Source organism: Xyrauchen texanus, chromosome 26 (genome assembly GCF_025860055.1).
Source record: "Xyrauchen texanus isolate HMW12.3.18 chromosome 26, RBS_HiC_50CHRs, whole genome shotgun sequence".
NCBI lineage: Eukaryota > Metazoa > Chordata > Actinopteri > Cypriniformes > Catostomidae > Xyrauchen > Xyrauchen texanus.
The window spans coordinates 20123988-20147732 of record NC_068301.1 but is presented as its reverse complement, the minus strand read 5'-3'; the positions used below and the strand labels follow the sequence as shown (position 1 = coordinate 20147732).

Sequence of the window (23745 nt, the reverse complement as noted above, 5' to 3'; positions counted from 1 at the left end):
CTGTTTTGGCAGCACAAGGGGGATCTACACATTATTTTGCAGGTTGTTTAATGTTGTGGTTGATCAGTGTATATAAATATATGTGAAGGTGGGGGCGTGGTGAGCGATCGTCTGAGGGAGAGAGGAAGTGGTAAGGATCTCCACCTGAGGCAAATTATTGCTAATTATATGTTCTGTGTTCGCAGTGAGAGACAGGGGAGATAAAAAGGCAACCGAGTCCATAGACAAGAGAGAAGAGTGACAGACATCCAAGTTCTGGCTTTGTCTAGTTAATATTTGAGTTGTTGCTTGTAAGCTGAAAAGTGATATTTTCTTTACATTAAAGTCTGACGTAGGAGTGTTCAACTGGCTCCCGCCGCCTCTTGTACATGACTGAACCTGGGTTGGTTCTGGTGGACTATGCAACATGATATCCTGAAGCAGTGCCTCTGCGTAGTGTTGCGGAGGCACTCTTCAGAATAATCTACCAAGAGGGGATTCCGAAAGAAATCCTCACTGATCAGGGCATGACGTTAATGTTACGATCATATAGGGTCATTAAAGGCACTAGGTATGTAATAGTGTCATTATTTTCTTTTCTTTTGCACTTCCATAAATCGTGTTTTTATGATTTTTCATATCTATATATGACGATGGTGAATTCTCAGTATTCCATATGCGTGTACACCTAAAAATTATACATGCTATATCTCACTCAAGGTGGCACTGATGTGTCAGTGATTGTCTTGATTTACATTTGACACTGTTATTTGTCAAAGAACCAATGTGAAATTCACTTTCTTTAATGTCTAGAGGAATAATGCTCTCCAACTTTATTCTGTGTGGAAATGGGACGAGACAGTTTGATCAGGCAGACAGCCACAAAGTTAGGGCTGTATAACGTGACTAATTTGGGATTGTTGTATCTAAAGTAAGAGACCCATTCCTGGCACAATATCAGAATATCCATGGCATGGATAATGATGATGGGATTACCAGATAAATAAAGAACGTATACTAGGAACAGACAGTACAGTTAGGTAGACAAAATGTCCTTATAGGTTGGCAGTGGTTTGTCAGGCACCTCAATGAATCAACAATGTGTGGCAAACTTTAACAGTTTAAGTAGCATTAATCCTGAGAAGTCTTGTATGTGAACTTTTAAACTCCAATCAGAATACAGCAGATAAGGTTAAATAAGCATTTTAGCGATCTAAGCTCTTTTTTGCTAGAGTTAAACCAGGCATGATTCCAATTTATGCTTAAGATTGGATTGAAAACCTGGTGGTTTTCATTTGGAAATGACCACTAACATTTTTACATAGTCTCTGGGATATTTTTTTATCAGTTGGTGCAAAAAATAATAATACATACAATTGAATGGTTGTCCTTTAAATGTCTACTATCTTTTAGCTTTCAAAAATATATTAAATCACACAAACACATGAATATGTACAAACTTAAAGGCAGTACTTACTTAGGTGGAGGTATGATGAGGCCAAGGGTGCGGTACAAAACGGCTCCAATGACGAAGTACGGTGTGTCATCTGATTCTAAAAACAGAAAATAACAATTACTTTTAATCGTAGAAAACATTCCCTGTCTTAGGTCAGTTAGGATCACTATTTATTTTAATAATGTGACATGTTGGGGGACCTGGTTAGCTCAGCAAGTAAAGATGCTGTCTACCACCCCTAGAGTCAAGAGTTCAAATCCAGGGTGTGCTGAGTGACTCCAGCCAGGCCTCCTAAGCAACCAAATTGGCCCGGTTGATAGGGAGGGTAGAGTCACATGGGGTAACCACCTCGTGGTCACTAAAATGTGGTACTCACTCTCTGTGGGGTGAGTTGTGTTTGGATGCTGTGGAGAATAGCGTGAAGCCTCCACAGCATGTCTCCACGGTAACACGCTCATATGATAAGATGTGTGGATTGATGGTATCAGATGTCAAGGCAACTGAGATTCGTCTTCCGACACCTGAATTGAGGAGTCACTACACCACAACGAGAACTTATTGTGAATAAGGCATTCAAAATTGGGGAGAAAAAGGGAAGAATATTAGAATAATAGTAGAAATAATTATTTATTTCAGCTTTTATTTCTTTCATCACATTCACAGTGGGCAGGACATATTCATACACTTTGTTAGTATTTGGTAGCATTGCCATTAAAATGTTTGTACTTGGGTCAAAACATTTTGGGTAGCCTTCCACAAGCTTCTCACTGGAATTTTGGCCCATTCCTCCAGACAGAACTGGTGTAACTGAGCCAGGTTTGTAGGCTTCCCTGCTCACACACACTTTTTCAGTTCTGCCCACAAATTTTATATTGGACTGAAGTCAGGGCTTTGTGATGGCCCCTCCAATACCCTGACTTTGTTGTCTTAAAGTAATTTTGCCACAACTTTGGAGGTATACATGGTGTCATTGTCCATTTGGAAGACCCATTTGCGATCGAGCTATAACTTCCTGGCTGAAGTCTTGAGATGTTGCTTCGATATTTCAAAATAATTTTCCTTTCTCATGATGCCGTCTATTTTGTGAAGTGCACCAGTCTCTCCTGCTGCAAAGCACCCTCACAACATGATGCTGCCGGTTCACGGTTGGGATGGCGTTCTTCGTCTTCCAAGCCTCACCCTTTTTGCTCAAACATAACAATGGTCATTATGGCCAAACAATTAGATTTTTGTTTCATCAGTCCAGAGGACATTTCTCCAGAAAGTAAGATCTTTGTCCCCATGTGCACTTGCAAACTGTAGTCTGGCTTTTTATAGCTGTTTTGGAGCAGTGGCTTCTTCCTTGCTGATCAGCCTTTCAGGTTATTTCGATATAGGACTCGTTTTACTGTGGATATAGATACTTGTCTACCTATTACCTCCAGCATCTTCACAAGGTCCTTTGCTGTTCTGAGATTGATTTGCAATTTTGCACCAAATTATGTTCATCTCTAGGAGACAGAATGCATCTCCTTCCTGATTGGTATGATGGATGCATGGTCCCATGGTGTTTATACTTGTGGAGGACCACAAGTCTGATTTCTTTTAATTTTCCATAATGTAAAGCAAAGAGGCACTGAGTTTGAAGGTAGGCCTTAAAATACATTCACATGTACACCTCCAATTCAGTACACCTCCTATCAGAAGCTAATTGTCTAATTGTCTCAAGGCATGACATCAAACATTTTCCAAGCTAATTAAAGGCACAGCTAACTTCTGACCCACTGGAATTATGATAAAGTCAATTAAAAGTGAAACAATCTGTCTGTAAACTCAAAATTACTCATGTCATGCGCAAAATAAATGTCCAAAATGATTTTCCAAAACTGTAGTATGCTAATATTAATTCTGTGGAGTGGTAAAAAAAGTTGTTTTAATGACTTCAATCTAAAGCAACATTTTTGTGCCACTAGCGTCACCAAATTTAATTGCTAAACTGATGGTTGTATTGAAATAGGTTTTCAAAACACTCCAACCTTCATTGGTTGGTCAAACAGATAGTCTAGCCCAAACTCACATCATTTGTTGTGATAGCACCACTAAGCCACAGTGTTTAAACTTTTTGGGGAAATCAACCTAATATTTAGAATTATTTAGGCTTATTAAGCATTTTATGTGCTTATATAGTTAGGACAGGAGAAAGATTATAACATCAAAAGAAGAACACACTTTTGATTTAAATATTCTAATTTTCACTAAATACTCTACCACATAAATAGTCATTGTATGATTCGTACACAAAAACTCAGATTGAATATGCATGACTGACTCATTACCTAACCAGCTTTATCTATTTTCGACTCTTTAAATGCATTCCTTCATCCAACTGTGGAAAATGTAAGAAGACAAAGCAGAATATGAGAGCAAGATTTAAGAAAAACTCAGTCCAGGGACCAAGAGATTGTGTGTACAAAGCCTGACATTTACAAGAGACTGGAAGGGAGATGTGACCACAAATTCTGTTCCCAGACCATCTGTCCACTCCTCCCCACTTGCTCAGTCCCACTGTTTCAGCCGCACATATTTCTCTGTTTTTCATTGCATTTGTTTTGTTCTCTCGTCTGCACTAATACCTTTCCTCCTCATTTTCTTTTTTTTTTTTTTTTTTTGGTGAGTGGCTATATAATATAGATCTCTTCATCTCTGAACACTGGGGCTTAAAGAAAGATACATCCCTGAGTGAATGCTATCATATTGCACTGGTTGTTGAAATAGCTGGGAGAACATCAGGATAGATCGATACATTGGATGAGAAGTGCAAACAATACAGCAATAGATGATTTAACAGGCATAAATTATCTCTATCATGTATCATTATGAAGCACTACAAGTTCTTACTGCTGTTCAGTTAATGTGGAGACCTTTCCTGCCCTACGAAGCCAAAACGCAGTGAATCCTCCATCACCGAAACTGAGAAAAATGGCTTCAATGTTTTTTGATTGTCCATACAAATATGGATTATAAAATAGTCCCACTCTGTTTTCTCTGAATCTGAGCATAGCTGAGCCAAGCCAAACCAATAATGCAGCTTTTTGAATACGATATGAGCTGATTTTTCAAGTTCAACCAAAAAGCATAGCAGTTTTGCTCGCACTTCTTGTCTTGTGATGTCAGGGCGAGTTTGTTTCTCTACTCAAAATTATAATTTAGATTTTTGTTAAAACTATTGCAGATTTGAATGCCACTGGAAGCCCGTACTGATATTTAAAGTTCATGTGAAGACTGAAAATGAACATTAAACTTTTAGATCCTTTTTTTCTAAAACACTTCTCAGGCACTGATCTTACTACTAATTTTATGAAGAGAAAATAAGCAACGCATGGCTGAACCACTGTTGCAATTTCAAGTGACATTTTAAAATTAAGGGTTTAATAATTTAGCTTGAATAGAACCAGTAAAACTCACTGAACACAATTTGCATATTTTCAGATGCAAGAAATACACCTGCAGCTGGGCACCAGTGGCCAATGTGATCTAATTAGTATTTGTTGGTATTTGTACATTAATTTGAACATTTGTAAGCCTTTGATGGTGTATTTATAAAGGCGTTGTATCAGTGTCTATGCAAATGCAAATACATTCATGTGTTTTAGAACTAAACTTTACAATTGAAAACCTACAAATACTTATTATATCACCTTGCAGTGACATAACTAGTACCACTCTTGGTTCCCAAATACTAAACATCAATACATATATAAAAATGCATTTATGCATTTGGCAGACGCTTTTATCCAAAGCGACTTACAGAGCACTTATTACAGGGACAATCCTCCCAGAGCAACCTGGAGTTAAGTGCCTTGCTCAAGGACACAATGGTGGTGGCTGTGGGGATCGAACCAGCGACCTTCTGATTACCAGATTACCAGTTATGTGCTTTAGACCACTACACCACCACCACTCAATATACAGTATATATCCTGAAATTCACCCAAACTGAGCCATAAATTGATACATGTTTGAAAAAGTCATTTCCTTGCTTTCTAAATTTTTTTTCTTTATTTTTTCAAGATTCTATTTTGTCAGTGAAAGATCCCTGTCAGACATTGAATTGAATGGCAGCACTATTTTGGACTATCCTGTGCTAAAAATAAAGTCAGACAGTTAGAAAGAAAATGAGACTATTCAATGTCCAGAACACCCAAACACCTACAGAATAGAGTCTTCTGGATCCATGTCTTGTGAAAAGAATGAACAAAAGGAGGCGTGCATCTCCTCTTCACTAAGAATGGGGACATGAGAAGATAACTGACATGACTCATCCAGCAATACTGTAGTCCTTATCAGAGTCAGAAACGCCAATCAGTTCCACTGTGACTGTGATTGCATGTTAAACTATGAGTTAATGGATGACAATCACACAACAAGGCCTGAATGGTGCCTGACTTTTATCTTCTCTCTATTCATCACTTAAACAAAGCTATGTTGAGAAAAAGCCTCAACCTTTCCTTCATCTCTAAACCCTTCTGGTCAAAGCCCTTATCTTCAATGACAGTGGGCAGAATGGTGAATGTATCAAAACAGGAAGTTTTTATTATTTTCTGTTGGGCGGTCCTCTAAGGGCAGGGAGGTCTGTAATGGTTAATTCTGGAGAGGCTGAGACACTAGACAGCAATAATGGTCATGTCTTTGATCTTTGTTTGTTTGTTTCTCATTTCATTCAGCACTCTCTTCAGCCTTCAGACCTACTCTTTCTATCTTCTGGCTCTGTTTGTTTGTATTGTTTTTTGTTTTTTCCTATCTTTGCAGTCTTAGGACTGCGTGTCTGTCATGCAGGCAGATCACTATGATTTTCAGTGGCACATTTATCCTATGTTCTGTCCCTCTGTCTCTCCCCAAACCACTGGCTGATTGCATTCACTTCTTTAAGGACATGTCATTCTTTTTTGAGTACTTAATCCAATTCTGTACACTCTAATGGGGCTTTTCCATGTCACGGTACAACTCGACTCGACGCTGCTCGCTTTTTGGGGGTTTTCCACTGTGGATAGCACCTGGTACCTGATACATTTTTTAGTACCACCTCGGTCGAGGTTCCAAGCGAGCCGAGCCAATACTAAATTTGATGTCAAAACCCTGCAGATCACTGATTGGTCAGGGAGAATCGTCACTACCAATGTCACTGGATTTGCAACATGGGACATCAACCTGCTAGTTTTAAAGTTAGCTACAGCAATAGCAGTATCATTTGTTCACCGACTTTCCAATTGTAAAAAGAAATGGCTGTGCGCAAAACCACACCGTGGTCAATAAATGACATGCAGACGTTCCTCTCGTTAGCGACAAACGAAATGAAAAAGTATTTCAGGAAGTGTCTCAGCTGCTGGCCACACACGGCTACCACCGGACCTACCAACAGTGTAGGGAAAAGTTAAAAATAAATAAAAGTTACAACAGAACCATCAAGGAAAAGTGGAAGTGGTTCAACCAAATGGACGCTATATAGAAAGGCGAGCAATGGGAGGGAGAGTGCCCGGGACTCAGCCACGGCTAGAGTCCATGATGGATGGCACATTAACTCTATACTCTGCTTGAAAGCATCACTTTATTTAGTTGACCAGCTACTTGAAAGCTTTCTTCTAAAACAACTAGGCCAATATAACTGTTACATTTGTGTAAAATCACCATGCAACAACTGCTTTATGCAGCACAATGAGATAGTAGCAAACAGCTAGCGGTCGTGTTATTGTTTATTGTTTTGTGTCACGATTAAGATGATGTCATGGCAGTAGAGGCATAGTAGAGGTATATATATATATATATATATATATATATATATATATATATATATATATATATATAATCAGTCTTGTTTTCCAGTAAACCATCCTTAAATGAAGACAAATTTAATAAAATTGTGAGAGATAGTAAAAGCTTTTAAGAGAATGTATTGTATATTAAAAATCATGTTTCAATTCACAAAATTATGTAAGATCTAAGATTAAAACAAGAAAAAACTTTGCAAATCAGGTAAGAAAAACAAACTTAATACAATATAAATTCTCTGGAAACAAGTCTTCATATCTTATGCATTTTTGTTGGTGAATCATGAAGGATGGCAAAAGTGAGGAGTGTTAGAGAAAGAGAAATGCTATGGAATGTACAATGTGACAGGGATAGAGAGTAATATAACATCACTATGACACTGGATCTGCTCACATTAAGTAGCTAAACCCTGACAGGTCGGTTAGACCCACTGCTGACACCACGCCATCTCATCAATAACAATGATGGAGCTGCATGCAGCGGTACAGTGGTGGATCTCACATACTGTTACCACAATAACAACATATGCCTGATGTCAACCAAAACAAGAACTCATTGTATACTTTATGGTCCATTTGAGGGATTATAGTCTGTGGGCTATCATATCTACAACAAAAAGCTAAAAAAAAAGAAGAAAAAAGGCACTGACCAGAATAAATATATAAATAAATATTGCATTGGCACATTAATACTGTACACTACACAAGATAAATAAAATAAAATAAATAAAAAACCTGTACACTATACATAATGTGACACTATACATGATTAAAAAAAAAAAAGAAAAAACAGAAAAATGGGACCAATTTTACATTACAATTGTGCTGCTGCAGTGTAATTACATTTAAAGTACCAGCATTTAATTACATCTGTAATTACACTTTTAACCTTACCCTAAACCCTAACCCCTAACCCTTATTGAGAACTGCACTTGCAGTAGTACTTTCTATTTACATTTGCATATGTTAAACTTGTGTTTCCAGTTCCAGATACATTTCCTCTAAACATGTCTTAATGGAGTGGACTCCTCCTGAATTGGAGTTCACACAGAACATGTTTTTGCATTTATTATGTTGCTATATAAACATGTATTAGAAGGACATCTTTGACTGTAGCACCGCGCCTCACACGTTTTTTAGTGCTGCGCACAGGAACGCCACTTTTAAAGGAAGTTTATAGTTCACCCACAAATGAAAATTCTCTCAATATTTACAAAGTAATCCATATGACTCCAGTGTTTAAATCCATGCCTTCAGAAGTGATATGATTGGTGTGGATGAGAAACAGATCAATATTTAAGTCCTTCTTTACAATAAATCTCCACTTTCACTTCCACATTCTTCTTCTTCTTTAGTTTTTGCAGATTTGCATTCTTCATGCATATCACCATCTACTGTGCTGGGAGGAGAGTTTATAGTAAAACAAAGAACTCACCACACCCATCATATCTTTTCTGAAGATATAGATTTCTGGCCACCATTCACTCTTATGGATCTACAGAGCTGAGATATTCTTTTAAAAATCTTTGTTTGTGTTCAGCAGAAGAAATAAGTCATACACATCTGGGATGGCATGAGGCTGAATAAATTATGAGAGAATTTAAATTTTTTGGTGAACTATCCCTTTAAAACACCATGTCAAGTTAAAAGAATTTCAAAGCATGTCTTGAGACGCATCTTTTTTGGTCTGGATGGTTCCATAGAGACTTACAGGACAGGATTTGACAAAACAGGTTTTTCACTCACCATCTGAAGACAGGGTGAAGACCTCTTTGGGTATGAAGAGTTTGTCATCTGCGGAGCGTGCCCAGTCTTTCATCCCTCTCCTCCCCTTCATGGGGAAGTTGATGTCGCTGGAAACAGCTGAAACTGGCTCTCGCTGGATGGTGATTACTGTAAGGAACAGAGTAAGACACATTAGACCAGTAACGGTTTTAAAACTTCAAAAGGTACATGAGCATCCATGCAGACACAGACTGAGAGATCTGCACAGCTGGACAGCTTGACCTTTATTTGTCACATGTCTGTACAGATGCCAGGAAAACTCACTGAAGTTGTTGGTGACAACCAAAAAGCTCTGGAAGGGTTTTTGAGCCTCTCCAATTAGATGAATGAAATCTTCCACAACTCCCATCAGCAACACAGAACCCGGAGAGACCTACAAGGAAGTCAAATACAATGACAAAAATACACACAAACAATAAATGTGGGTTAGTTAAGCCTAGGTTTGGGTAGGCTCTTTAAACACACTGTGTGACAACAGCAAGCCCACATGATTCCCAGTCAAACACCATAAACAGCTTACTGTAACTTTGGCAAATAACTGTCAACAGTAAAAAGCTGGTTGTTACCATGTAAAACAATACATCCTGCCTTCAAATATTTTCAGTGCATCCTTTTTTAGTGCAGATTTTTAAAACCAAACAAGATCGTCACAGTTTATGATGCAGCCAATGACAGGTTGAAAAGACAATGGGGAAAAGACGAGAGAATAAGCATTCAGCACATCCAAGTGTGAGATGAGGTACTGTATCTAACGTCGGCCCCTTCTCCGTGCAGTCTTGTTTATAAATTGGCATTGGGTTTTAATTCACTAAGCCTTTGTTCCAGAGAACAGCATGCCATATCCACATTTCACCCTGAAGTTCATGAGAATTCATAGCCCATACCTCAATCTAATTGGAAATTCTCTCTTCCTCCCCACATGTGGAAATGAATGCATTCATGATTGTCTGTGGAATGTCATGCTGCTCTGTGCCATGGGGGACTCTTGTGATGGAGAAGGGGAGCTCCACTATTCGGGTGCCAACAGAATTCATATTCACGTAAACTTTTATTATCAGTATTTATACATTTTTGGTTTTGTTTTGTTATGAATTTTATCAAAAATTATACACATTCTAATATGTGGCAGATGGTGATTTTATAAGCAGCCTGATGAGAGACAAAGCAGATTGGTGTTCATTGTTAGCTTGAAATGAATAGGAGGGGACTGAACATAATTTTTTCCAAACAGGCTGCTAGTCTTTGCCAAAAAAAAAAGGACCTAATTTTCTCCGCCTGACAAAAAGATGCTGGTTCACAGAACATCTAATTCTTGAGAGTTGCATTTGGTGATCTCTCTTTATTTGGAATCTGAGCTAACTCTTACGAAAAGTGATGGTTGTACCATGGAAAAGTGATGTTATCAGATGGTAACACCATAGCACCTCGATGCAATGTTCCTTGATATGACGTACCATGAAATTTTCATGGTGCTCCGAGGTATTTATAAAGAATTTCAAAGTATTACAATGTTACATATATAAAGAAACATGGTATTCTATGGCACATGTAAAAAAAAAAGCATGACAAAAAGTATGGTGCCATATGCTACCATAATATATAGTAGTGGCCAAAACAATTGGCACCCTTGGTAAATATGAACAAAAAAGTCTCTGAAAAACAAATCTGCATTGTTTATCCTTTTGATATTTCATTAAAAAAATTGTTTTTAAATGTTTTTCACAACAATCCAACCTTTAATTGAAGTAAAACAATTGAGACAGGAGAAATATCTCATTGTTAAATACATATTTTTCTCCAACACACATTGGCCACATTTACTGGCACCCCTAGACGATAAGAGATAAATATATCTGAAGTATATTCTCATTAATATTTTACATTTTTTCGTGCACCCTGGTGACTAGGAACATGAAATTGTTCAACCATGACTTCCTGTTTCACAAGGAAATATGAGGTAACACAGAGGCCAAATTCCCTTAATCATCGATCAAAGTGGGTTACACTAAATAATATAGTTCTGATGAGCGGCAAAAGGTTGTTGAGCTTCTCAAAATGGGAAGTGGCTATAAGAAAATAGCCAAAGCATTGAAAATACCCATTTCCTCCATCAGTGCAATAATTAACAAGTTCAACTGGAGATGTTAAGAATTGACCTGGAAGAGGACATGTGTCTATAATTGTCTACACACACAGTGAGGAAGATTGTTCAAGTGGCCAAATAATCTCCAGGGATCACAGCTGAATTACAGAAATTAGGCAGGTCTTGGGGTCAGAAAGTCTTAAAAAAAAAAAAAAATCAGACCTACAACAATAAACTCAAGCATCATACAAAAATGAGCTTTTTGGTAGCAAAAACCAGAGAAGGGTTTGATGCAAACAGAGATAAAGTACCCAACCCATGGTTGAATGTGGTGCAGCATCTTGAATGATGTGGGGCTGTTTTTCTGCCAGAGTTCCTGGACATCTTGTTTGGATAGATGGCATCATGGACTCTATCAAATACCAACAGATAAAAAATCAAAACTTGACTGCCACTGCCAGAAAGCTTAAAATGGGCCATCGTTGTATCTTCCAGCAGGACAATGATCCAAAACACACATCACAATCAACAAAAAAATAGTTCAAGGACCACAAAATCAAGTTCCTGCTATGGCCATCCCAGTCCCTTAACCTGAACCCCATAGACCATTTGTGGGGTAAACTGAAGAGGAGAGTCCAGCAACATAGACCTCTGAATTTAAAGGATCTGTAGAGATTCTGTATGGACAAATGGTCTCAGATACCTCGCCAGGTCTTCTCCAACCTCATTAGGCATTATAGGAGAAGAAAAGGGATGTTGCCAAAAGTATTGAATAAATGGGTGCCAATAATTATGGCCAATGCATTTTGGAGAATTTTTTTTTTTGATAATTAGATATTTCCCCTGATTCAATTGTTTAACTTCAGTTAAAGGTTAGATTTTTGTGAATTTATTGAATGGAAGATCAAAAGGCTAAACAATGCAGATTTTTTTTTTCACAGCCTTCTTAGCGCATATTTACCAAGGGTGCCAATATTTTTGGCCACACACACACACACACACACACACATTTGTATAAGATGGTAATACTGTGGCATGTTGATACCATAATTCTGAATGATTAACATATCCATTTATTATGGTATTTATCGATGGTACCCCAAGAAAAAATATGGTATTTCCATGGTACATGTCCAAAAAAATTGTACCCTTTCCACAAACCATGCTAATTTTGTTCAGGACACCAGGCTCCTTTTGATAACTTCTGAGAAGAAAATGGACGAAAGGTGATAACATTTTCAATTAAATCATGTGACAAGAAGACATGGTGAGTGAGGTTGAGTTAAAATTATTGATACAAACATTTGCCCTCCCTAATCTCTTTTACTGAAATACAATTCTTGTCTTTTCCTTGAATTAAAATTATGTGTTAGTTCTGATTTTTCTGCAATTAATAGGTCTTGTTGTTTGTGCACCTAGCAAGAACCCAGATGGTCTGTTACTGAAAGGAAAGGCTGAAACAATAACAAACACAAATATGTAAGTACACAAGAACACATATACAACAGACATACTGTAAGAGTATTAACACAGTCAGATGCTGTGATGTGTGACCATGAACAGGTATAATACTTATGTAATAATGATGCTATTAAAGCCAAAACAGAACAAATCACTGCACACTGTACACTGAAATAGTTTTAGCACAAACATATAACACTGCTGCTTCCAGAGGACATGAGTTAATATTCAACATGCAGACTTGAACCTTGCAATTTCAAACTGTGTACAAATAGCAGACTTCCTCTTTAACAATACATATATTTACTAGTTTAGAGAGAAAACCCATCTCATTTTAAGGTGTGTAATTTCTGTGCCACTAGCAGCACCAAATGGATTTCCAAAATTGATTGTTTGCAAATTCCAAACTCCTACCAACCCAAATATATGTATTTATTTATTGATTGATATAACCACCATTTGCCACCTTCTCTCTTACTCTTTCAATAAAATGTGCCATGTTTTCCTGCTGTGCCTTTAAAATGTCTCTGCGATCACCTTTGTTTCAATAAATCGACTTGGTTACTAACGTAACCTAGGTTCCCTGAGAGGAGGGAACGAGTATTGCGTAAGTAGCTTACGCTATGGGAAAACGCCGTTTCTCGAGAAATACTGAAGTCTTTATGTAAAACGCATTGCAGCTGCACAGCAGACAGCAATGAGCGAGGCAGCTCGGTCATTGGCTGTGCTGCGGCAACTTGCTCGAACCAATGACGGGGCGACTCTGAACGCGCGACCAAGGAGCGCACTTGCTCAGAGCCCGCCAAGATGGGCATGGCTAAGGCTATATATTAGGCGCCCCACAATGAGAGTTCTTTAGGTTCAATCGACTGAAGCGACTGACCAAGCACAAGCACGGCAGCTTACTCAATACTCGTTCCCTCCTCTCAGGGAACCGAGGTTACGTTAGTAACCGAGTCGTTCCCTTTCGAGAGGTCTCTCCTATTGCGTAAGTAGCTTACGCTATGGGAACACCATACAAAACGCCGTGCGTGCTGACTTCGCTCTATAAAGCCAGAGGCAGATGCCTGAGCCTTAAAGCAAAGTGATTATTCAACGAGCCGGCCAACGGCGAGCTATATAATGGGATAATACAGAGCGCCTTTGCCCCAAGGTGGCCCATGGTGGGGCGCTCATTGTAAAAACACAAGCGCATATCTTATGTACTGATTTTTCTATTTAATGATATGCATAAAAAACTCTCTAAGTCAGTGAGACGGACCTTATAAGGGAGGAGATAATGCTCAGCATATACGTACTCCAGTCCATACTACAGTCAGGCTGATAGAATGTTGGAATGCAATGAGGGGACCTGTAGGTTATAAAACCTGAAAAATATCGAAGGCGAGGCCCAGCATGCCGCCGCACAAATATCCTCAATGGGTATCCCACTCGACCACGCCCACGAGGAGGCCATGCTCCTCGTAGAGTGAGCTCTGACACCTAAGGGGCATTGAAGGCACTTGGCTTCATAAGCCAGCTCTATAGCATCTACTATCCAGCGCGATATTCTTTGCTTTGAAACTGCGAGACCTTTAGTGCGGCCGCCAAAGCACACGAATAATTGTTCCGCCTGTCTGAACGGGCAGAACGCTTCAAGTATACTCTGAGCGCCCTGACCGGGCAGAGTAAATTAGCGTCGCTTTGCCTGCTGGAGACGATAGGCTGCCAGAGATATCACCTGTACTCTGAAGGGTGTGGAGAGCACTTTAGGAATATACCCGTGCTTTGGCCTAAGGACAACTCTGCAGTCGTTAGGTCCAAATTCCAAGCAAGCAGCGCTTGATGACAGCGTGTGCAGGTCGCCCACTCTCTTGACTGAGGCGAAGTGCCAGCAAGAGCGCAGTTTTGAGCGAGAGCTGTTTAAGGTGCACGGTTCGGAGAGGTTCGAACGGGCACTCTTGAGTGCGCCAGGACCGTGGCCAGGTCCCAGATCGGTACCGAGGGGGCGAGGAGGGTTCATCCTCCTAGCCTCTTAAGAAACGAATGATTAGGTCGTTTTTCCCTAATGAGCGTCCTTTATCAGGATTGTGTGACGCCTGTATGGCAGCCACATAGACTTTGAGCGTGGAGGGTGTGCGGCCCGCCTCCAGCAGCTCTTGCAAAAGGCGAGTACACTTGGTATCTCGCGACGATTTGGGGTTCAAGCTCTTGGTATCACACCAGTCACTGAACACTTTCCACTTTTGGGCATATAAGCGCCTCGTAGAGGGCGCTCGCGCCTCAGTGATGGTTCTCAACACTCCGCTGGGGAGGTTCTCTGGAACCCGTTGAGGGGCCATGCATGAAGGGCCCACAGATCGGGGCGGGGATGAAGAATCATCCCGTTGGCCTGCCTGAGGAGGTCCATCCTCAACGGAATCGGCCATGGGGCAGATTGCATCATCTGCATCAGTTCTGGAAACCACATCTGGTTCTTCCAGAGTGGGGCTACCAGAAGCACTGCACATTTCACCTCCCTGATCCGACTGATGACCTGAAGTAGCATCGCGATCGGGGGAAAAGCATACAAGGGGTGGCTCGGCCAGACTTGGGCGAGCACGTCCGTGCTCTTTGAGAAGAAAAGAGGGCAGTGCGCATTTTCCCTGGAGGCGAAGAGGTCGATCTCTGCCTCGCCAAAGGTTTGCCATAACCACTGAACCGTCAGGGGGTGGAGAGACCATTCTCCTGGGAGAACTTTGTCTCTGGACAGCATGTCCGCTCCCTGGTTCAGGACGCCTGGCACATGCGCTGCTCTCAGCGAGCGCAGGTTGTGCTGTAACCATAAGATGAGCTCCCTGGCCATAGAGTGCAGGGAGCTCGACCTGAGTCCACCCTGGCGATTTATATACGATACTACCGTCATGTTGTCTGTTCGGCCCAGGACGTGTTCATTTTTCAGGTACGGAAGCAGGGCTCTGAGAGCCAAGGCGACCGCTTTCATTTCCAGACAGTTTATATGTAGGCGCTTTTCCGGGTTTGACCAAAAACCGGAGACAGGCCTGCCCTCGTAAAGGTCCCCCCATCCTATTTTGGAGGCATCTGTCGTGATCATTTTTCTCCATGTGTTCACGCCCAGACTCACGCCGGTTTGATACCAGTCGACGGCCTTCCAGGGCATCAGGGCTTCTATACAGCCGTGATTCGCTCTGATTAAAAACTGGCCCGAGCGCCACGCGTGAGTGGGGACACGGCTCTTGAGCCAGCGTTGGAGAGGACGCATGTGCAACAATCCTAGCTGGAGTACAGCTGATGCCGAGGCCATGAGACCGAGCATCCTTTGAAATTGTTTGACGGGGCACGCGCGCCGAATAGCGAGCGCGCGCTCTGATGAGAGGCGCACCGTCATCTGCACTGAGTCTAGCACTATTCCCAGAAAAGAGATATTCTGGCTGGGGGATAGCACGCTCTTTGCAAAATTGATTCTCAGACCCAGGCATTCAAGATGGCTGATAATCCAAGATCTGTGCATCGTTAACTGACTCTCTGATTGTGCTAGGATTAGCCAATCGTCGAGGTAATTCAGTATTCGCACTCCCCGCTGTCTCAGGGGGGAAAGTGCTGTGTCCATACATTTCGTGACTGTACGGGGGGGCAATGATAGGCCGAATGGTAGTACTGTGTACTGGTATGACTGTCCCTCAAAGCTGAATCTCAGAAATGGCCTGTGATGAGGCGCTATCGGAATGTGAAAGTAAGCGTCTTTCAAATCTACTGATAGAAACCAATCCCCGGGGCGAACTTGTGCAAGGATATGTTTGGTCGTTAACATTCTGAACGAGCGAATCATTAAAGCTTTGTTCAGATGTCTGAGATCTAGGATGGGGCGGAGGCCACCGTCCTTTTCCGGGACGAGAAAGTAGCGGCTGTAAAAACCCGCCTCGCTCATAGAGGGAGGAACAGTTTCTATAGCGCCATTCTCTATCAGTTTGAGCACCTCGGTGCGTAGAACATGTGAAACATCTTTCCTCACTTTCGTCTCGACCACCACTGAAAAGCGGGGTGGTCTGCGAGCGAATTGAAGCGAGTAACCGTGTTTTATTATGTTCAAAACCCATTTCGGCATGTTGGGGATTTTTTCCCAGGCTTTTGCTCGCACAGATATGGGCTGAATGCTGGCTGGGGGCGTGTCGCAGTGACGTATGGGCCCTGCCGGCGAATTGCCTTGTGCTAACACTGAGCTTACAGCTCTCAGAGGCGCGGGAGCGTGCTGAGCAGCTTTGTTGAGTGCCGAGTGCAGGGGTGCGTGTGAGATTACAGGCACGCGCGCTATCTCCGTAATGCTCGCAGCATGAGCTGGAGAAATGTTTGAAACTGTATAGACAGTGTTTACGGGTGGGGGTGCATACATTGTAATAGGCACGCGCGCCACTTTCATAAAGCTTCCCGTTCTTAGCGGGGAGTTTCTTGGCTCGTGCGTCGCATCTGTGATGCTCGCGGCATGAGCCAGAGAACTGTTTGAAACTGTATGGGCAGCGCTTATGGGTGGGGGTGCATATACCGTAGTAGGCATGCGCGCCATTTTCATAAAGCCTCCCACTCGCGGCGGGGGGTTTTTGGCCATGCATACAGTGTTTGTATGTAGGGGTGCATGCATGACAACAGGCACGCGCGCTACCTTTATAGTATTTCCCGCTTTTACTGGGGAATTGTTTATAACTGTGGGAACAGTGCTTGTGTGTTGTGGTGCATACATGACAATAGGCACACGATCCACATTTATGGTGCGTCCAGCTTGAGCTGGGGAAGTATTCGGCACTGTTTGGACAGTATTGATATGTGGGAATGCGCACTTTAGTGTGGACACGTGACCCCTTAGTGACACAGGCAGAAAATGACTCTTTTTGTGATTTCTGTGTGTTGCCGTTAAAACGGCGTTTGATTGCAGGTGAGCGAGTTCTGTGACTGGCCCATTGACTGCTGTACAGACATTTCTAGCCGCTTGTAAGGGGACTGGGTAATGTTTTACACGTTTTGGAGAGAGTGGTCCGGCTTTTGCGAGACACGCACTCTCTCTTTTTCTTCCTATGGCTAGGAAGACTTATGAGGCTCCGGGTTCAGCACGATCTTGGGCCGAGGTCCCCGTCGCTCAGGCGGCTGCTTTCGGTTAGCGGAACGCAAGCGGCGTCAAGCGTCCGTTTCAGGTCTGGGAGACGGGAGGCACCGCCCTGGCTCGCTGCTGCAGATGAGGCGGTCTCTGGCGGCTCTGTGACGAGCTGGAGCGCTTGGGCAGGAAGTGACGCATAGCCTGCAAATTCTTCCGGGCTTCAGTGAAGCGTTCAGCGAACTCTCTTACCGCCGGTCCGAACAGGCCGCTTGGAGCGATAGGCGCGTCGAGGAATGGCGTCTTATCCGCGTCCTTCATTTCTGTTAGCGTCAGCCACAGCTGGCGCTCAAGGACAGTCAGGTTAGCCATGGCCCGGCCGATGGATTGGGCGGTGGCCTTTGTGGCTCGCAGGGCTACATCAGTGGCGCTGAGCAGGTCCTTGAAGGCCTCAGGTTCAGGTCCAGACTCGTCCATGGTGCGGAGAAGTTTGGCCTGATAGACCTGCAGAACAGCCATGGAATGAAGTGCTGACACAGCTTGGCCGGCGGCGGCGTATGCGTGACCGGCGAGAGCTGAGGTAGATCGGCAGGGCTTCGAGGGATGAGAAGCTTTGGCTTTCCATCCAGCGGTGGAGGGTGGGCACAGATGGTTGGCCATAGCCTCCTCGAGGGGCGGGGTTCCCTCGTAGCCTCTTTCTCTCACGCCGTCCACCGAGGAGAGCGAGGAAGAGAAAGAAGGCTTCAGGCGAGCAGAGTGCGGGGCTTTCCACGACTTTGTGAGTTCGTCGTGAACTTCGGGGAAGAAAGGGGAGGGTCTCTGTCGAGGGGCCTGCCGGCGCCCTTGCAGGAACCACTCGTCCAGCCGGCTGCAGGCGGGTTCTTCCGGAGAAGACCAGTCGAGCCCGAGGTCTTCCACGGCTTTAGACATGATGTGGACGATCTCTGAGTCCATGCTGGTGCCCCTGCTCGTGTCCGCTAATGTCGACGGCGCGGGGTCGAAGGCCGAGCCCGGCCAGTCGTCGGATACAGCGTCAATGGAAAGGCTGTCATCCTTTTCACCGTCGAACTCTCATGACGGGGCGTCTAATATATAGCCTTAGCCACGCCCATCTTGGCGGGCTCTGAGCGCGCGGGCGCGAAGCGTGCTCATTGGTCGCGTGTTCAGAGTCGCCCCGTCATTGGTTCGAGCAAGTTGCCGCAGCACAGCCAATGACCGAGCTGCCTCGCTTATTGTTGTCTGCTGTGCAGCTGCAATGAGTTTTACATAAAGACTTCAATATTTCTCGAGAAACGGAGTTTTCCCATAGCGTAAGCTACTTACGCAATAGGAGAGACCTCTCGAAAGGGAAAGTCTTTTTTTCACTGAGAAAGTTTTGAGTTTTCAAAGTTACTTATGTTTTCATAATATGACCACTTAAAGATCAGAAAATCCACTTAACACAAAGGATGAACATTTAAAGGACATTCTGAACAGTTTAGCTGACTTAGAGGAGAAGGTGATTATTTACTAAGCAGGGAGAGCAGGAGGTGTGTCAAAGATGTGCCAGCTTAACGATGCTTTAACAACAAAAATTTGCCTCAGTCACGCTGTGCTAAGCACCTGGTGCCCACATACATACACTTACTGTATATATATACGCATATATTTAATTGAAATAACAAGCATGTGGCTCACCAACTTCAAACGGTATGTGACCATTAGTAACCATTACTGATACAAGTATATCCTATTAAGGCAAGTCAATTCTAAGCATAACATTTAAGACTCTGCAAACACATATGCACATCTACACAACACAAAATTATAAATGCTACCAGACAAAAGTTTGGTTGAATTTATGTTTCTCCTGATCTTTAAAACCTTTTGATCTAAAGATTAATTCTAAAATAATTAAAACATGTTTGTTTAATCAACAAATATACACTGATGAGCAAAAACATTATGACCACTCTCAGGTGAAGAGAATAACATTGATCATCTTCAAATAAGGCCACATGTCAAGGTCTGGGTAGATTAGATGGTAAGTGAACAATGAGTTCTCGTAGTCAAAATGTTGAATAAAGGAGTAAAGACCTGAGCGACTTTGACAAGGACCAAATTGTGCCAGACGACTGGGTCAGAGCATCTCTGAAAAGGCAAGGCTTGTGTGGTGCTCCCGGTCAGCAGTAGTGAGTACTTACTGACAGTGGTCCGAGGAGGGACAAACCACAAACTGGCAACAGGGTGTTGGGCACCCAAGGCTCATTGATGTGCAAGAGGAATGAAGGCTATCCCATGTGGTCCGAACTGACAGAAGGTCTACTGTGGCACAAGTCACAGAAAATTTGAATGATGGTTACGGGACGAATTTGTCACAACACACAGTGCATCACAGCCTGCTGCGCATGGGGCTGTCTAGCCACAGACCGTTCAGAGTGGCCATGATGACCGCTGTCGGAACTGGACCTTAGAGCAGTGGAAGAAGGCCACCTGTTCTGATGACACCTGTTTTATTTAACATCACGTGGACGGCCATGTACGTTACCTGGGGAAGAAATGGCACCAGGATGCACTGTGGGAAGACAACAATATGGTGGAGGGAGTGTGATACTCTGGACAATGCTCTTCTGGGAAACCCTGGGTATGACCACTCGTGTGGACGTCAATTTGACACATGCCACCTACCTAAACATTGTTGCAGATCACATAAACCCCTTCGTGACAATGGTATTCCCTGATGGCAGTGGCTTCTTTCAGCAGGATAATGCACCCTGCCACACTGCACACATTGTTTGAGAATGGTTTGAGGAACCAACATGGTTTGTTGCCCTGGCCTCCAAATTCTCAAGATCTCAATCTGATTGAGCATCTGTGGTATATGCTTGACCAATCCTCGGCGGCTCCACGGTGGCTCCAACTCACAACTTACAGGACTTGAAGGATCTGCTGCTAATGTCTTGGTGCTAGATACCACAGGGAACATTCAGGGGTCTTGTAATTTCCATGACTTGTCAGTTCAGCACTGTATTTGTGACACTCAAGGACCAACAGCATATTAGACAGGTGGTCGTAATGTTTTGGCTCATTGGTATAAATGCATATATACAGGGAACAAGGGAACTCATTGCCACACTCCTGCCCAGAGTGTGTAGAGATGTGTGGCTACTTTTATGAAGCTAAAATGTATGACTTTACTATTATTGCAAAATGATGAAAATAGTAATAGAATATTTAGGTGTGTCCAAAGTGTATGTAAGGATGCAACATAGTATGTTTACACTGGACCAGTTACATCTTAAACTTGTGCACTGGCTGCATGGTTTGTTATAGGAGAACAAGGACTCTGTGGAATCAAATTCACACACTGCCGTGAAATGGAAAAGAAGAAACTTAAAAATCACAAATTTGCATTTAAAATGGCACTAATAGCTCAGAAGCATTTGCCGTTCCACCTCCGAAGATCAGAACGTGATGTGCTTGTAAATGTATTTTATAATTTTGACAAGATGTACGCCCGATTTGTAGTCTGTGATCTCTGAGGCATAACTGTCTTGTAATTTAGTTATATGCCATTACTAGAAAAAAAAAAAGTATATATTCTTGAGTGAGTCAGAATATGAACACTTGCAGTTTGTTCAGCCTTAAGGGTGTGAGTGGGTGAAATTAAAGCTTCAAGTATGGTTGAGTTGAAGAAAGTTTATTACAATATAAAGGTGTCCTGGCTTGAAACTCAACAGCATCTAAAGTCAAATAGGGTCTAATGGAGCAGTCTAATGCAAACAGGCAGACCTAATACCACATTTCATTCCCAACACTGGTCACAGTCTCCTCTCATTAAGTCCAAAGTCAGTCTGATTAGATGTCTCATTAATATGGGAGACCAGTACTGGCTTTGGCTCAGGACTGGTCTAATGACAAAAAAATTTAAAATACAAAAATATTAAAAGTAAATGTTTTTGTTGTTGGTCATATATTTTCAAATGTATTACCTCATGAGCATCTTCCCACTTCTCCAGGTTTTCAATGTCCAACATTAAGCTGACTATCTGGAAGAATTTCTGAAAAAGAGACATACAATTTAAAAAAAGGTGCGGGCAGAAGAGTGTATTTGAACATTGTAAATACCCTCAGCAAAACGTCTCAGTTACTGTTGTTCCCTGTTGGAGGGAATGAGATGTTGTGTCAATATAGTGACACTAGGGGTCGCTCTTAGGAGCCCAAAACACCTCCAGTCTTTGAGAAAATGCTAATGAGAATTGGCGAGTGGAATTTAACACTCTGGGGTCGACAAATGAGTCGGCGCATCCTGCTGGATATTTTCGGCATTACAGTGGATTAAAAATACTCCGTCATTTTTGGGTATACAGATACGTGTAAGACATCATTAGAGACTATAAAGGGTCTACTTTTATTTGTGTATACTCACAATAACAAAATCTTGTGCTTTTGTAAAATAAAGAAAATAAAAAGGGTAAGCTTTCAGCAGTCTCTGTGGTCACGAGCATATTTCAGAAACACGTCACTAAAATTAACTAAAACTCACAAATACTTATCACACAAACATGAAACATATGTCTAAAGACAGCTTTCTACTTTTTAATAAAACAATTCAAATTTAAAACAAATATTCTCATGCAATGCAATCTGTTTGAAAGCCTATTTAATTATCTGTAATGTGATCACACCCACCAGCAGAGTGCGCCATTCATACGCTAATGTGCTGAGACAATCAACGCAAATGTACATGCCCCCGACGGTGAGGTTTAATGTAAACACAACACAACTCAACTTTTCTGCGTGTTTGTAACGATACACATGCGATGAAACTCCTGGATATTAAGGAAGAGTTAACATTTTCCTCAGAAGAAGAGCGGGACTCCGATGAATGTTTGTATTTTGAAGAGAGACTTGATCCAGGCGAGGATACAATTTCGGACAAGTAAGTCATTGAGTTTTCTTTATTTGACATGCTATTTTATATAAACATGTACATATTTTATAGTGAGACTATGTCCAGACTTGCCAGAAAGGATTCAGAGTATTGACATTTGAAATATGTCCTAATAAGCAAGTTTTAGTTAAATTGAAATGCTGTTTTGGCTAAAGCAGGTATTTAAATTGTATGCTGTATAATATAAATATGGTATGTAATATGATATGATATAAAAATAATATGAATGTTTAGATTCTATTTTATCTAGTGTTTATAATGCCTCATTATCATCAACAAAGCTTGTGCTTGCAAATATGTGTTCCGTTTAAATTAGTAAAATGCACTTTAAATATGCCCATATTAGAAAATCAGCATATTATAATGATTTCTGAAGGATCATGTGACACTGAAGACTGTAGTAATGATGTTGAAAATTCAGTTTCGATCATAAATTGCCTTTTACAATATATTTAAATAGAAAATGGTTCTTTTAAATTGTAAAAAGAGTTCAGAATATCAATGTTGTTTCTATATTTTGGATCAAATAAATCCAGTCTTTGTGAGCAGAAGAGACGTCTTTTAAATGGAAGTGTAGGTCTAAAATTAAGTAAAGTCTGTATGTAAAGAAAATGTATAGTCAGATTTCTTCTTTTAACTTAAAACTTGATTTTGATCATTAAGTCTCCTCACATTCATTCTCTATCCCCCATTGATAAGCCCAGGGGAGAGTCTTTTGTCTCTCAGGTGTGAATTACCATCCATATTCATGATCATTCACGCCTCCTCGCATATTGCCTTTCAACACTAAAATTGTCTTACAAAAGTTAAATTACTATATTGTTCACATAAATTTGTAGCAAAAATGCTAGGCTACAAGATCCAGTTCTCAAAAGTCTTGTGGACAAATGTTTAGTATGTGTTATATGGCCTTATTTCAGTGACTTAAAATTTTAGTTTTTTCAAAAACCACGCATAAACATTATTTTCTAAAAAGAAAAAAACATGCACACACATGTTGCTCACATATTATTGGAGCCCAGTTTGTGCGGAATACAGTGTTATCAGACTTTAGCCATAATATGTTTTTAAGCAACTGAAAAAAGCACAAATGTCAAGGCATGTCAAAACTTCTCCAGGGCCCAAAATACCCTCAGACCCCAGAGGGTTAAAGCGAAATTTAAAGTGAAATAAAAAGAGCTG

General features: G+C 41.6%; 1 protein-coding gene across 1 annotated transcript in view; it reads right to left on the bottom strand.

Annotated features, from left to right (window-relative positions):
- The window catches only part of LOC127620361 (adhesion G protein-coupled receptor B2-like), a 449688-nt gene that overhangs the window by 137524 nt on the left and 288419 nt on the right, over nucleotides 1-23745 (bottom strand). Inside the window, exons 11-14 of the mRNA XM_052093573.1 lie at nucleotides 21602-21670; nucleotides 9289-9397; nucleotides 8986-9132; nucleotides 1457-1532 (exon numbers count right to left, since the gene is read on the bottom strand). Coding sequence (XP_051949533.1) covers nucleotides 1457-1532; nucleotides 8986-9132; nucleotides 9289-9397; nucleotides 21602-21670 — 401 coding nt within the window. The remainder of the gene's footprint in view (nucleotides 1-1456; nucleotides 1533-8985; nucleotides 9133-9288; nucleotides 9398-21601; nucleotides 21671-23745) is intronic.